Source organism: Leptinotarsa decemlineata, unplaced genomic scaffold, assembly GCF_025532065.1.
Source record: "Leptinotarsa decemlineata unplaced genomic scaffold, Ldec_3_MD MMD2_tig00026307_RagTag_RagTag, whole genome shotgun sequence".
NCBI lineage: Eukaryota > Metazoa > Arthropoda > Insecta > Coleoptera > Chrysomelidae > Leptinotarsa > Leptinotarsa decemlineata.
The window spans coordinates 9,658,537-9,675,538 of NW_027412681.1; the positions used below are offsets into that span (position 1 = coordinate 9,658,537).

Genomic DNA, 17,002 nt, shown 5'->3' on the forward strand with positions numbered 1-17,002 from the left:
AAAAAACTTTTTAGTTTACCCCGATAAGTAACTGTGTAAAAATCAAAGTATTTCTCACAAAGAAAAATTTTCTATTCATCAGTAACTTGTCGTATTTAACAATTTTGCCTATCAAAAAAAATTGTTAAGAAATAATACTTATCTTTTACGTTTCGGAGGCCAACATCTGCCTCCGTCTTCAGAAATTGATAAAAAATTCGAATATATTCGTCGTTATTCATTTTTTGATAGTTTATTTCTTAACTTCTTCGACCGATGTCAAAGAAGTTTTGAAATATGAAATTATGTCAATGTTGTTGATTGACAACTGAAACATTCGATGTAATACAAGGTACTCTCCGATATCAATCTATTGCCATTTCGCCACTATTCAAAGTTTTCTTCAGGATGAGTAGCCAAGTACGGTCTATATGTAAGTAGCTATTCGAGATACAATTCTCTCCAGACATGAGAATATACGCTGATTCTTTCAGCTTACGTCTCTTAGAATGAGGCTCATTGGTAATCATTCTTGTCCTATTCCATTCCACCCGATGTTCACCGTCTGATTTTAAAATGTGTTCTGATATTTTTTTTAAAATCAGACGGTGAACATCGGGTGGAATGGAATAGGACAAGAATGATTACCAATGAGCCTCGTTCTAAGAGACGTAAGCTAAAAGAATCAGCGTATATTCTCATGTCTGGAAAAAATTGTATCTCGAATAGCTCCTTAGATATAGACCGTACTTGGCTACCCATCCTGAAGAAAACTTTGGATAGTGGCGAAATGGCAATAGATTGATATCGGAGAGTACCTTATATCACATCGAATGTTTCAGTTGTCAATCAACAGCATTAACATAATTTCATATTTCAAAACTTCTTTGACATCTGTCGAAGAAGTAAAGAAATAAACTACCAAAAAAGGAATAACTGCGAATGTATTCGAATTTTTTATCCATTTCTGAAGACAGAGGCAGATTTTGGCCTCCGAAACGTAAAAGATAAGTATTATTTCTTAACATTTTTTTTTGATAGGCAAAATTGTTAAATACGACAAGTTACTGATAAACAGAAGATTTTTCTTTGTGAAAAATACCTTGATTTTTACGCAGCAACTTATCGGGGTAAACTAAAAAGTTTGCTCTCCTACACTTGTATAAAGTTCTCCATTATAATTTTTATATTTTTCAGATTGTGGAAGGTAACAAATACCCAAAAAAGGTCGATAAAAAAAATATCACAACATGTTTCGCTAGCACAGTAGCTTTTTCAAGTGATTTATACTCCTATTGTTCTTACATTAATATTTATACACTACAGGTAATCACAATTGAATCTACCTTGAAATTACCTAAACCTCTACCTAGGGTACCTGTTCAATTATGATTACCTGAAGGATATAACCTCACATCTACATCAATAATACTTCTTTCTCGGTTTTTAAGGAAACAAGTTCAATAATGGTGCGATCTATTCAAATACAATTGATCATTCATTAGTATGTTTGAATTTTTGAGTTTATTAATTTCCGTTGCTTCAAAATGGCTGAGCATTAAACCTTCATTTTCTATGTGCAAGATTTCGAACTCTCCGTCAAAGATATGATTCTCTTCTAGAAGATGATTTGAATATGTTGAATTTTTTTTCTTATTTACATAGCTCGTATGATTTTCCTGGATTCGATTCCTTAATATCCTGCCCGTTTGATTGGTCATTGATTGGTATATTGATGAAAATATGAAGAAGATAACATGAACTTTTGTATTGAAGAATTTCACAAAACTTTTGAATATTAATTTTCTGAAATTGTTTCAATTCCAAACTGCTGAAATCAGAAATTTGATGAAGTAAAAAACTTTTCCTGGTTTGGTGATCCAAAATATTTTCAAATGCGGCTTTTTATATTGGATGGGAAAGGGAACAAAAATGTTTGTAGATAAACAATTTAGTTTTGTGCCAACGTTTCGGAATTTATTAATTCCATCATCAGGGCTCAAACATTAGTTATCCATGTCAAAAAAACGTTTAAAATATATGTGTCAGACAACATAGGTACAAACGAAAATGAGGTTGGTCCTCATTTTCGTTTGTACCTATGTTGTCTGAGTTTAGTCCTGACACATATTAAATATTTTTTTGACATGGATAACTAATGTTTGCGCCCTGATGATGGATTAAATAAAGTCCGAAACGTTGGCATAAAACTGAATTGTGTATCTACGAACATTTTTGATCCCTTTCCCAACCAATATAAAAATCGCATTTGCAAAATACTTTGTTATTTTTACTAATATCACACTCACATTTCATCCCAGAGTATAATATCAATATATATATCAGTGTGGGAAGTCTATTTGTTTCATAAGTAGATTTTTACAAGTCTTTTATGATCAAACCTTTGGACAAAGTGATTTGAGTAAGGTCTGAATGGTTCGAGGAAAAACTTCATCAATTCTTTCCGATCGAGAAAAACCAAATCAGGCTCATCAGCTGGCATCAGTCGAAAGATACAGCGTATTTGGTTACTTAAAATGCATTTGACACATCTCATTGCCTACAACAGATTTGATATCCTTTGCAATGAGTGCACCACCAGTATTTTGGCAATAACATAGATGTGCTGGATATGATTGTAAATTCCTTGTAGCATTGGTACAAGATGACAGAAGAGTGGTGTTGAAGTTATTATCTGGATAGGCTATGATCAACCACTCTTCTTCTGACTTGGTCAATTTTGGTCTGAAAAAGGAAGAGCTCAGCTCCCTAGATGAGCTGATGTCTCCGATATTATTGAAGAAAACTTCATATATCGACTCATTTCTGTGCACTGGCGAAAGTGAAGATGTTTTGTGAGTTTCAGCATGTACCTTCTGTTGAACGGTTTCAACTTGGGACCGAGTCCATGTCACCTCATCCAGTGTCAAAAACCAATTCTAGTAATTGACCACTTATGCAGCTGGCTTCCAGCAATTGGCCTATACAAATTAGTATAGGACACAATAATATTGGATTGGAGATTTGGGAGAAACTGATAAGTCAGGTAAGGTTATAGAATCATTTTATTCATCACTCAAACTGTATTTTTTTCAGTTAGACCTTCACATATTGTAGTTTTCAGTTGGTCATTTCAAATATATGCTGAAAGAAACATCCAGAAACCTAATTTTATCGTTGAAGACGGCTTCACCTGCCTATCTAGAGGATCTTCTTTTATTCACGATTTATTTCCGCAACAAATGACAAGCAATCGCCTTCATCAAAGAGACGATTCTTCAGTTATTTCATTATCACTGCGTGACCATATGTGGGTACCGCTCACTCATAAAATTGGCGAGAAAAAGAGGTCATTGGCCTTCTACTATTAGTTTGTTCATCATTTGCTTTCTTGTTTGAATTTTTGAGAATAGCCCAATAGCTTTCATAGATTTATAATTCTATCCAGACTTTCATTATGATTTTTCAAACATTCCTTCATAGAATTTGGTATTTCAAATCGTTGTCTAGCTTCATCATATTGGACACAATTTAGTAAGATATATTTCACTGTTAGTCTCTGTCTACATTGTTGGCATAATGGTTGTTGTTCTCCTGAGAGCATGAATATGTTAGTTAAGTTGGTATGACCTATTCTCAAGCGTGTAATCACAGTTTGTTCTCTTCGTGTCTTTGGAATAGAATGCCTCCAGGGTGTGATTTTTGGCTTCACCTCTTTCAATTCTGCATCTGTTTCCTCCCATTCAGTTTGCCATACATCCATAATCTGTTGTTTAAAATAATCTTTCACGTCTTCCAGTCGAATAGGAATATCATTACAAACATCAGGTATTTCAGTAGCTCGTTTGGCTGCCTGATCTGCTAATTCATTAGTCGAGATTCCTTGGTGACTAGGAGTCCATGCAAATTCGATGTGTTTTCCATTCCCATTCGTCCAGTGTATGGATGCCAATATGGTCTGTACCAGTGGATCTTTATTGAATGAATTTTCTAGTGCGTGTAGTGAGCTTAAGGAGTCCGTACAAATGAGAAATTGTATTTCATTATGGAATTGACAAAACTAGGTTGCTTGTAGGATAGCGTATAATTTGGATGTGAAAATACTTGTTTATGTAGGTAATATCCAACTGTGAGTCGAACCTTGACTAGTGAACGCACATCCAGTACCTTCTTGGGTTTTTGATCCATCGGTGTAAATAATTATGAATCCAGTTTAAGTTGAGAGGAGTTTGTTGAATTCTGCCCACAAGATATCTTGATTACCATCTTTTGCAGTATGGCTGATTTTAAGATTCACTCTCACTTTTCCCAATTCCCAAGGAGGAATTTCTCCAGGTTTATAATTATAAATGGCTGGAACTGTATACTGAGTAAAGTTCAGTATTTCTTTGAACCTCATTTGAGCTGGCCTTGTTATCGTGGGTCGGTTTTCGTAAACGTCATCAGTGTCTTCATTGAATGTTGGGTAATTGGGGTGATTAGGCTGCGCTAAAATGTTAACAGCGTAATTCGAAAAGAGTCGTTGTCTTCTATATTTAAAAGGAGGAATTCTTGTTTCAGCCGAAAGTGATGAATAGTGGCTGGTTCTAAAAGCAAACTCTATTTAACTTTCAATTACTTTCGGAACAATTAATAGTGGAACAATGATAATTCAATATCCACATACCGAAAAAACTGCCATTAAAAGTTTTATCCTCCGGATATTACAATGGAATCCGCATGCTTCAGACATTCAATACGAACATGTCTACAAAACCACAAATGGAAAACCATTAAGATTCTGCAGGAAATAAAAATGACCCGTATAAGTGTAGCAATTATAAATGGATTAAAATGTTTGAGAAATCATGAGTAAGAGTGGATACGCTACTAGAGGTAGATAGCTTTAAGAATGGATTTATTTTCTGTTATTAATCAACAACAATCTAGTTCCAGTCCAAGTTGAAATGTATAAAAAGTGACCGTTTGATTCGGTTATATCATCGACTCGGTATATGTTACAAGTTCAGCTAGATTGTTATATAACTATCAATATGTCACTTGTAAAAAATACCCAGCTGATTCGTGCAAATGTGAAAACGTTCTTTGTTTAGGTTATCTACGGTCAAGGTTCAAAAATGAGCATGAATAATAAATCATCAAACGAAAATCTCTGAATATCGGAAAGATATCGATTCTATACTAATTATCAATAAAGTTAAAATGAAGAAGAAAGTAAAAATACCTATACTCCGTTTTTCTTCACAAAAATATCAAAATTATTTAGAAAATACACTTCTCCAAGGACTTAAAGCACCCCTTTATTACATAAATATCATTAGTTTTATTCATATCAATAGTAATTGTAGGACTCTGTGAACCATGATTCAGGTTGAAGTAAAATAGAAAAAATAAATAATATTGCAAACAAAAAAATGTGGTAAAGAACGAAAATGCACAAAGAAGTGTCAATAACAACGTCACATAGTCGACCCTTTTACATTCATTTGTATATATACTTCGGTCGGTCGGTAGCCAAGCGGTTCGGCGTGGGTGCTTTGTTCACTTACTCGAATTGACTGCCGTGTTGGTCGGTGGTTCAAGCCCTAGTCTGAACGATCGATCTTCACTTGCTATCGTCCAACCCGTGTTAGAAATCACACATTAAAAGGTAAGACCTCGTTAATCCTTAGCTCGCACAAGTTTCGACTCCTGAGTGTTGTCGTTCGTAGGGGTGCGACAGCTGGTTAACGGAAAAACAGATTTTAAACAGATTTTTTTAAACAGTATATATAAAACATTATGAACTCTATATTAATATTTCAAAAGTGCTCAGCTTTTATACATCGATATACAGAAGTGAGAAATAGCAACTTTATTTTATTAGCTTGCCTTTTTCGCAATATTGACTGTGTCGGGTGACAACAAAATCATTTTACATGGTGCCAATCATTCGTTTGTGGAGAGATTAATTTGAAATCAGGAACTGATGTACAATTTGTCGAAGCAAAACAATTGAAAATATCTTGCAGTTTGGTCAGAAATATACCAATGTTGCGAAGTTTGAATAAAACCCTGTATACATTTCTGAATGATTCCAAATATTGGTAAATTTTTTCTACAACATAAAACAAGTAGCCATTTTTTCCAAATGCAAAATGGCGGCACAATGACGGTATTTGTCAAAACAACTTGATGTGGTGACAAACAAAAGACAAAGTTTGTTCAATTTGTTAGGAAAAATTCAGAACTGGAATGATTCACATATGTTCATTTAATTTTTCACATTTACACTACATTCATCTCGAAGATATTACTGAAAGACGGCATTTTTCAAACTGTAGGTTAGGTTAGGTCAAAAGTGAGTGATTCTATTCGACCCTCCACCGCAACCCGCAAGGGTTTGTTGTAGCTCACACCTACTCACACTTGACCAAATAAACCAAGATTCTTAACAAAGCCGATTAGTTTATATGGGGAGTGATATTTCAGGCCAGATGGTAAGAGTGCGGCTCTGTCAAACTCTGAAAACCTGATTCGGTCTGTAGCGGGGCAGGCACAAAGCGTGTGCTCTGCTGTTTCATTATTTTCCAAACAGAGACGACACACATGCCAGATTTTGCCAGAAGTACATGAATCTTCCTACCATCCAGTTGTTCAATGTTTGTTTGGCAAAGTTTCAAGCGATGGCAATGAAAAAATTCAAAAGGGAAAATCTAGGCATGTTCATCATACCAAAAGAAATTCAGTGTATATTGGTTTTTCCAAGTGACTATTGCTAACAATGAGCACATTCACTGGCACCGAAGTGTCAGTAGGGTAATATTTTGTTAGTGAACTCCTTTTTCAACCTATGTTGGATTACTACAGAGATTACAAGCATTTTTCATTCTTGATGAATGAACTCAGTGCATGATGTTCCTGATTCTGAGAGTACTATCAGTTATAGTTTCTGATAGATTTGTTATTATTGTGATATGTGATATTGTGAAGAGTTTTCCTTAAGAAAATGCTGTTATGTAATCATCTCACGTTGAGGCAGACATTTTCGATTGTGATTACTTATCGATATTAGTAATCCTTTCAGGATGTGCGGTACGCAGAGCTACTGTAGTCGTTTCTTCACCGTGTTGTAGAAAATATCCCTTTGGTGGTCTATTTCATTTTTTTAGGAGAGGGTTTTTGTAGCATTTATAAAATCCTACTGTACTTTTTATTTAATTTTTGTGTTACCACTGTTGATCCCAGATGATTTTAAAGAAGGTTTCCTGAATAGTAGGCAACCCAAAAACATTTAAAATAAAACAATTATTTTTTTATTACTCATAGAAAGTTGTAGGTCTTCTCGAATGTCCTTTGTTATTTACTTTCTCAATTCACGTATGATAATTATTTTCGGGTAGAGATTGGTGACTTCAACTTTTTTATAAAAAAATAGGCACAATATCAAAGTTGGAAAAGTACCACAAGCTTTTAAAATTTTTGAGATGAATTAAAATTTTTGAACTTTCTCTGGGAAAGTCAGCAAACTTTGTCTTTTGTTCCTCAATACATCAAGTTTTTTAACAATATTTCAGTAGATCAAATCAATTTCTTCAAGACAATATACCATTGTATTAAAACAGTCAGGTTGGTTAGGTAAATAAGAGACGAGTTACATACATAGGTACTTAGATACAGTACACCGTGTTGTTGAGAAAATAAAGATGAATTATCACACATGAGGCGATACTCAGGTACATGTTTGGTAAGGCAACATGCCTATGTCATTACATCTGCTTTCATTCAGTTGTGTGTCTAATTCTTCATTTAGTCGATTTTAGAATATTGTTCAAAACTTCCAGACTGTCGATATAATATTCAGGTTTGTATTCTTCAGGATGCTTCCAATTTTTGATATCTTCAATTTTTGAAATTCCAATTAATACCAATAGTTTTTGATAACCTCCTGTGAAACCAAATTTCATATCTGGATCAATCCTAGAAATAATAGCCCCTTCGATTGCAAGTTCATATTTGAAGAATATGCAAATAATAGCAACTTCAACTTACTGATCTCCTATAAATAAAGCTCTTTTTGGATCGACAATATCGAATTTCTTGTTTATAAATTGAGCAAAATACGCAGAAGGTTTTCCTATAAAAGTCACTTCTCTACCACTAAAATCGCTCACCATTTCAATGAAGTGTCGAGTACCTGAAGTCATTGAAAATATTTTTTTGAGTGAGTTTTACAAAGAAACCATTGTGTTAACGAATTGAGAAAAGTATAAATATTTAGGGTTTCAAATTCTTATTACATAATATGAAAACTTGGCAATTTTGCAAAACCATGAAAATTGGTGAAAGTCGATCAAAAATTAAATCAAGTATACGAATAGTGACCGGTAATCTTAATGAATTGTATATCTATAAAATTCTGCAAATTATACGAATGATTATGGATGTATGTTATTTCAATTCGCATTGTTTGAGAGTGTTAAAGATATTTTATCAGACTGTAGACGGTTTATAGTTAGTGTTGTATTGCTTGAAGTGTTTATTGTTATTTGATTCCTGTTTGGAATCACACGTTAGAATGTGATACCTTGTTGAGTTGAGTTCAGACGATTTATTAGGTGAGGAAAACGAGGTTGGTGAACGAAAAACCTCATACAAGGTATCACAAAATCTATCTAACTATATTTATTCAACAAAAGTCATTTTTTGTGAAGGAAAATCAGTTTTTCACCGACCTTTTTTGGATATTTTTTATCTTCCACAATCTGAAACGGAAAGATAAGTATTGTATTATTTCTTAGCTATTTTTTTGATAGGCAAAATTTTTGAATACAACAAGTTACTGATAAATAGAACATTTTTCTTTGTGAGAAATACTTTGATTTCACGCAGTAACTTATCAGGGTAAACTAAAAAGTTTGCCATTTCTACACTTGTATAAAGTTCTCCATTATAATTTTGATATTTTTCAGATTGTGCAAGGTGAAGAATACCCAAAAAAGGTCGATAAAAAACTATATTTACTTTTTATTGAAGGTTGAAATATTTATCTAAACTATTCACATGGTAGGGCCTAATTGTATTATCAATATTTTTTCCTTTTGAGATGGTTTTCAAAAATATTTTGTTCTAGTATTTTGTGTTTTTGCAAGAGTTGAGAAGTTAATTCATTCCTGGTGACCAAAAATATACAAAAAAGCTTTCTTTTTTCACAAATGTCAATTTCGAAAAAGTTTTGATGAAATGCAGCCTATCTGATTCCATTTTTAAAATAATGCAGTCCGTCTGTAACAATTGGATAGAAATTGCATCTTCTCACCTATGATTGGTCCCATAGGTCCAATAGGTACCTCCTTGTCACTAGCCGTAGTTATGAACAAACAGTCTTTTCTTTTCAAATAGGTCAACACCTTCTGGAGTTTAATAAAGGTCATGCTGAGGTCCAATGAAAATATTACCGCACCTATATCTGCATCATCTGAAATGTGTTGGAAGGCAACAGAAATAGATTCTTCAATTACTTCAGGCTAGAAAAAATAATCAGAAGTTTGGAGCTGTTTTTAAAAAAACAAAAATACTCACAGGGTCTGAAGCAAGTTTGAAATTCTCCTTTCGAAGTTCTTCTTTCAACTTTTCTGCTCCAACGACGTATAATTTTTTATTGAAGTTGATGGACTTCAGATAGGAAATAACTGACAAGATGGGGTTGACAACGTCAGCAATTTCTGCGTTAAAACCTTCCCGAACTAATTTTTTCCATAAATCTACTACGTTGACGAGAGGGTTGTTTGTAGCATATGGAATGATTTTTCCTCGCTGTTTCAGTAAATTCATACATTCTACCGAAAATGGAAACGTTTTTTGTGTTAGCCATATAACTCCTGAAAAAATGATCAGAACTCGTATGCTTGTAGGCAGATCCTTATCGAATAGTTGAAAATAGTAATTGATATAGAAGTATATTCATCATAACTGAAAACTTTGAGGGGAACAATTGTATACAGAATGTCAAATTGAGATGTATGTGATATGCTGCAAGACAGACTGCGAGAAAATTGTCATCATAACTGCCTATGAATCACCAAAAATAAGGCAATTGGTTCATTCTTCGACTGCTTGATACAGGCACTACAGATTACTGAAGAATGACTCTTTTATAAATGATAAAAACTCAAGCATATTGAGAAATGTACTTTCATTTTTTCAGGAATGGGTGGTGTTAATGTGACATTTGTAAAGACGAGTGAGAAATGGATCTTGAAAATAATGCACGGAAATGATTATAAATACCTCGTAGATTCATTATACCAAGAGGAACAGATTTAAGACATCAGGTTACTCTGTGCTTGAAATATTTCAATTGCTATCAATAAAGGCAAACTTTTTCTCCGATATGAACAATATACTCATGACACAACGTATTAAAATATGACAGGGCAATGAAAAGTGAGGTGAGTTATTAGTGAAAGGGGTTATTTTCTCCCGCACCCAGATTGTTTGATATGCTGCCACTAGAAATCAAAAATACTGTTTCGATTATTCAGTTCCAAAAAATTGTTGAGTTTGGAATGGGAGATTTCTCGTACACCACGTATATATGGTCTTTCAAAAATACACAAACCAAACATTTCACTCCGTCCCATCGTCAGTGCCTTCGGCTCCCTCAAACACATATCTTTGTCAGCTTGCCCATCCTCAAAACGAAACACCTAATTCCCCAAGACACTCTTAAACTCATCAGTCACTGCATCATACAAACAAATAAAAGGCGCCCCATGAGGTCCCCACTCTCCCCAGTCTTTGCATATCTTCACATGAAAAACTTTGAAACCAGAGCCATTGGCATTTCTGACCTCAAACCTACGTGTTGGCTCCGATACGTAGATGACGTCTTTGTTATATGGCCTCATGGATTTGAAAGTCTCCATACCTGCTCAAACCACATCAATTCCTTATATTCTGACCTAAAATTCACAATGGAAGTCGAAAACTCCTGTTTACCGAAAGCCACCCCATACTAACCATTACGTTAGAGCTAAGTCCTACTATCATCTGCCCAATTGAATTCCATTCTAAATACCCTCATACACAGGTCTATCAGACTCACTAACAGCACTGACAGCCTCAATAGACCTAAGGAACTAGACGAACTCAAATCCGCGCTTCACCAAAACTACTATTCCAAATTCCGAATCCAAAGATTTATCCAACTTTAGCAAACCCGTACTTCACATCCCAAACGGCTCAATGTATATACGAACCAGCAGAAGTTTTTTTTCCATATATTCATGGAGTTACCGAAAAACTGAGTCAGATTCTGTTTATAATAGGCAGATGGTCATTGCGTCTCCACACAAGAACTACTAGAAATATGTTTTTTCTTTCTGATTGATTTGGCCGTTACTTGATGAAGATCCATAGTAATTTCAAAAACTACACCTCACGATTCTATGGTCTATGTTTCATCGATTGTCACATATCGATGCAAAAATTCCAGATTGTAATGTTTACACATGGCCAAACACTGCTCAGAATATTCAAGACGTTTTTGTTGGTCAACAGCTTTCTCATAGTCGAATGCTCAGGTAGTATGAAGTCAATACGTTCTTTCGATATCTTTAAAATATCATCTAACTTACGCAACTTCACTTTTCGATCATTCAAAACGATTTTGTGGATCTGTATTTGTAGAGTAGGGAGGGGGAGTGTAGACCCACATCACTCAGGCCACATGTGACCCATTGTACATCCTCCCGAAGAGTTATCCTCCTAGCTCATCGTCCATCCTGTCCTTTCCAGGAAGGTGGACAGGTTACTAGGAGACATCTCCTTTATATTGGCAGGTGTAGGCCAAGATTCGCCGAACACACACTCTATTTGGCAACTTTCAGAGGTTAAACGGTGGCCTCCGCGAAGGTTTTGGAAGGTTCAGTGACATTACTGGGGTTCTTTCCGTGAAGGTGCACAGGTGAGGAACTTCCCTGCGGAGGCAGCGGATTCCTTGCCTTTATTCAAGACGGAGCTCTTGATGCCTGCCGCAGGAAGGGCCCTAGCTGTTTGAGGTGGAGTGTGGGAGGAGGAGGGTGAACTTATAGTTGCTGCCACTCCTGTCTCATTCGATCCCTTTCTACTTTTGACCTCGGCGCCGCAAATGTGCTTACGCCTTAGCCTTTGTATTACACGAGGTGATCTGCTATGTTCAGCCTCATTTCAAGCGATAGATTGGGGTGGACATTTCTGTTCATCCTCAGCCACCGCCTTAAATTGAGGTGAGCACTTCTATCCACCCTCGGAATTGGTTTTTGTTGTTTCTGTTTTGTTTGTTTCATTCATGTATGTTACCACGAGTAGCAAGGGAATAGTTGGTCACCTCTGACAGAGCCCTGCATCACCAGAAGTAGGCTGATTACAATGAGGTTTCGCCCAGTTCCCCAAGGGGTTCATTCGTAACAGTATGTCACCCTGCGGCCATTTACCTGTCGGCACGATTCCTCACACCTTAGCTTGGGTAGGCTGGTCCACGGTGGCATGTTTTGCGAAGGCTTTTGGGTAGTTTTAGTTTCCCTCACCCTACGTATTCCTACCAGTGACCAGGATTTCGGCGACCCCGTCCGTGAAGCCACATTTGCTTTAGGTTGCCCAACCCACGGGACGATTCTGTGGATATTTTTTATGTTTTCTGGTGTTACTGCCTCATTTGGACGTCCACTGCTATCTGTATCATCGGTGTCTCTACGACTACGTTTGAAGTCAGAAAACCAACGTTTAATTATTGTTTCTGATGAAGCGCAGTGCTAATAACACTTTTCAAGCATTCGCTTCGCTTGAACGATATTTTTCCCACCAAAAATCGGTGCGAATCTATCGTTTTGAAAATAACAAAAGTAGTGTCACTCTTGGCACGATAACTCACAAACTGCTGCGTAGAATATCATGGAGTTTCAACAGCTTCCTCTTGAAGGTTAGTACTAACTGAAAATTCGGTGAATGCAATAAGACTAGCGACATCTATGTATTAGGCACAAAACTTTTCAGTCTATGCAGTATACTCATACTCCTGATGAAATGTATGTATGTACAGGAATATAGGAAAATCATATTTTTGATCGAATACATCTAGAGGAAAATCTAACTGGTGATATATATTTGGGAATGTGAATATATGAGCGGTAATTCATTCATGCGTAATATTTAAGTTCAGTCAACACCCGATAAGTGTAGCAAATAAATCCGTTAACTATAAATAACAACTACTCAGTATTATTCATTTTGTTATAAAATGAAATCCACTCACCATCCATATCCGTGAGGACATGATCGAAAGATTCAATAAATTTCAGTTGTTCCTCTTTGGAAACATCGGCTAAATTTTTCAACAATGTCATATCGATTCTCTAGTTTCAAATTCAGTTGGAAATCAAATGAACCATATGTCAAACTGTTCTTGTTTGAATAAGATTAGATAATGAGAGAATCTATGTAAACATTTACATGATAAATGCAGGCAATGTTTCAACAGTTAAAGATCCGGTGCTGTGAAAGATAAGTATGTCACTTATACGATGGGGGACTATTTTTTGTATTTCGGAACTGGCAACACTAATGTCTATAGGTACCTAAAATGCGGCAACACCATAAGTTTGACATTCTTTAGTACAAACGTGCTCACAACATTCTGATGTACAAGTGCTATTTGTTTTGTTCACAGTGAGTTAAAAAAATCAACTTTACCAAAGAATGGAAATTTTAAAAGAAGATTTTCGTTGGAATATTTTTCATAACTTCCGACGTGGATTATCTCAATAAGAATGTGTCGATGGACTCAGTTCTTTGTATGGCGATAAAGCACTATCAGAAACCACAATATATCGCTGGTATAGTGAATTCAATCGTGGTCGTAGTTTGGTCGCTGACGAATTCTGTGAAGGTCATCCAAAATCAGTTATTGTACCACACAACATAGATGCAGTGCGTGAACTTATAATGCAAGATAGTCATGTGACATATTGTAAGACAAAGGCATCCTTGTACACTAATTCCACTTCAATACAGTCGATTTCGCATGAACACTCATTTGTGAAAAAAAAGTGTTCTTGTTGGATGAAATTGTTCGTGCAAGAAGCACAGCGAAGCAAATGACCGTCTGTTTCTTCAGCCAAATGGATCATGTGGCCTCTGTTCCGCTTGAGCAACGTAGAACACTCAAGTCTGAGTGGTTCAAGAACATTATTTTGCCGGAAGTCTTCGGAGAAATTCGTAAAACCGAAGCATACTCCATCAGAGGAGCTCATACCCCAATTCAAGATTCCATAGCGCAAGTGACAGACAATCGTTACATAATACAGATTTAGGAGAATCTCTCTTCCACAATGATTCGACATAAATCTCAGTGCATAACAGTTCTTTCGTAGTGAATCTATATGAGGACTTCAATTGAGCTTATGACCTAGAATTAGACCTAGCACTTTTGTTTCTTGGTTGGATGTCACCTCAAGTTTGCTATTTTCATATATTTGGAAACTTTCAGTGGTATTCTGCATTGAGAATTTTACTAATGCTGCCTTGCTGATATTTAGTGCTAAATGATTTCTATCCATGAATGATTTTCCCATTTGAATTGAAGGGGTTATATTTTCAGGAGTGATTAATTTTTGGGAAAGAAAGTTTTTGGCTTTCTACTACTGCATCTTGATACAAAAAAAAGGATGAGGGAATCTTCCAAAGAAAGGAAGGAAGTAATCAAATTTGAAAATAAGTAACTCTATACATGGATGTGTAGATCATGCAAAGAAGTAACTTTCAGACACAAACAGGAGGATTTTGTTGTTTCCACAAGTGATAATGTATTTTGATCAGTGACCAGAACATTTGTATCGTCTGCATATGCGACTATATGTACCTTCGGAAGACTATTTAGGTATGGTATCAAGTCGTTTGCATAAATAAGAAAAAGCAGTGATCCTTGCTTACATGACAATGCAAGCTTCCACAAATCTCGTCAAACAGGTGAATTTTTGAGCAGTCAGAACATCGATTTGATGACTCATCCTCCTTATAGTCCTGATTTGCCACCCAATGGCGTCTTCTTGTTCCCGAATACCAAAGGTAAACTGCGTGGTAAACGATTAACGAGCGCCGAAGAAGTAGATGAAGCATTCAAAAACCATGTTTTGTAGGTGTCTCAAGAGGAAATGGAAAAACCGTTTCGACAAATGGTTTAAATAAATGCAAAAGCATATCGATCATCAAGGGGAATATTTCCGTTAAGGAATGTTATATATTATTTGCTATTCCTGAAACATAAATAGTATGTTGTAATGAACAATTTTGAAAACTACGTGATAGTTTTCGACTTTTCAGTAATTGAAGTTAGAAATGATACTCAATTCATTCAAATAGTAGGGTCAACAAACATGTAAATAGGGATTGCAATTCCGCACTACTTTCAATGCGGTAGTAACTCGACTTTTATTGAGGACAAATAGTGAATGAATGAATAATGAGGCAAATACCAAAGTCTGGTGACATTCTACTCAATCATCGGTCGGTAGGCGGGCAGTTCGACGTGGGTTCTTTATTTAATCAGTCAATCGGCTGATGTGTGAGTCGATGGTTCAAGCCGCAAGCTGAACGCTCGATGTTCACTTGCCACTTGAAAGTGAAAAGAAAAAAAATTCAATCGAGCGCGTCAGATTTTCTAAGGGGGTGTTAAGTGCAACAAAAAAAAGCTCCCATTCAATAATCTGACGATTTCGATCTAACGCAAACTCGCGGCCATTATTATGATGTGCAAAAAAAATTCGTCGATCTGAAATACTCAAGCGCGTCAGATTAAGATATATACGGTTCATCTTTATGTTTTAGACGTGCTGTCCCATATTCTGACGATTATCTAGAGGGATTCGCTTAATCTGACAGAAACAATATATTTTTTGATTTTTTTTCAATTCATTGAACTTAATCAATTGAAAAGCTCAGGAAATAGCATGCAAATAAATAAGTGTATGTTTTTTGAGTAGAATACTTGTATTTATAAGAAAATAATATTTTCAAATTGCTCAAAAAAATTTAATTTTTTTCAATCAATTGAATAATTAATGAAGAAAAGAGAAATGGAACTCTCTATGTTTTTACCACTTTTATTTGTAACTAACTTTACTGCAGTTCCGTCCTATAGGGACATTTTCAAATTTATATATTGTATATTATATTGTATAAGTTTGGAAATGTCTTTATATAATGTGTAAGTTTGAAAATGTCCTTATAGAATGAAACTGCAGTAACGTTAGTTAAAAATAAAATTAAAAATAAAAGTGGTAAAAAACATATAAAGTTTAATTTCTCTTTTCTTCATTATGATTTCCTACCACGTAGTAACGGCTACATCCATCAATTATTTGATTAATTAATCATCATCTTCATCTTCATCACGAATGAGTCTCTGTGATCAGATGTGATGGCGTCATGGCAACAGAATTCAGAGTAGAGATGGACTGGGAGAGTAGTAGATAGAGAAAAAGTGAATAGAGAATAGAGGAATAGAAGCTCAGAGAGGGAAATATAGGTATCACACAGCTGCACGCATTAAATTTTATCTACGAATTTTTGTTATTTCGGCTTGCGGAAATCGTCACATTATATATTTTTCGTTATCCTTGAATCATTTATTTCAAAATGAAAAAAAATTTGTTACGCTCGAGAATGTCGAAATTAAGTTTTTTTTTAAAACTTTGCTGACCTCCCCTTCCTTTTCGTCACTCTCAAATTGTCAGATCACTGGAATATACACTTTTTAGCAGATAATTAACTCACCCTACCTTGATCTGACGCGCTCGAGAATTTCTGATGATCAATTTTTTTTTACTAATCTGAATCTTTATCCCTCACAGGCGGCCTTATATATTGGGCTCATATTTGTTGGAGTACAAGATATCCCTCTGTATATTAATCTGCGGCGCTTTAGTAAATCCCGAAATCCCCGCTTGGGCTCCCCTATTATGTTGAACTGAATAATATAGCAAAAAACAATTAGAAAAGGTGTCGT

The 17,002-nt window shown here is 35.4% G+C and overlaps 2 protein-coding genes across 6 annotated transcripts in view; one reads left to right on the forward strand and one right to left on the reverse strand.

The window, feature by feature from the left end:
- LOC141485055 (uncharacterized) overlaps nucleotides 1-17,002 on the forward strand; it is a 143,150-nt gene that overhangs the window by 2,163 nt on the left and 123,985 nt on the right. The gene's annotated exons all lie outside the window — the stretch shown is intronic.
- Nucleotides 3,029-16,102, reverse strand: LOC111512909 (glycerol-3-phosphate phosphatase). Of its 4 annotated transcripts, XR_012466968.1 has the most exons (6): nucleotides 13,253-14,616; nucleotides 9,541-9,839; nucleotides 9,278-9,485; nucleotides 8,011-8,155; nucleotides 7,621-7,938; nucleotides 3,029-5,701 (listed from the first exon to the last, which is right to left on the reverse strand). XR_012466968.1 is itself a non-coding variant. In XM_074180874.1 (5 exons), the coding sequence occupies exons 2-5, from the start codon at nucleotides 9,790-9,792 to the stop codon at nucleotides 7,764-7,766; spliced, it is 780 nt and encodes a 259-aa protein (XP_074036975.1). In that variant the 5' UTR covers nucleotides 9,793-9,839; nucleotides 14,929-16,102; the 3' UTR covers nucleotides 7,561-7,763. The 4 variants fall into 4 exon arrangements, 3 of the variants coding, with proteins under 3 accessions (XP_074036975.1, XP_023024834.2, XP_074036974.1); XM_074180874.1 differs by lacking the exons at nucleotides 3,029-5,701; nucleotides 13,253-14,616 and adding an exon at nucleotides 14,929-16,102 and having other exon boundaries at nucleotides 7,561-7,938; XM_023169066.2 differs by lacking the exon at nucleotides 3,029-5,701 and having other exon boundaries at nucleotides 7,561-7,938.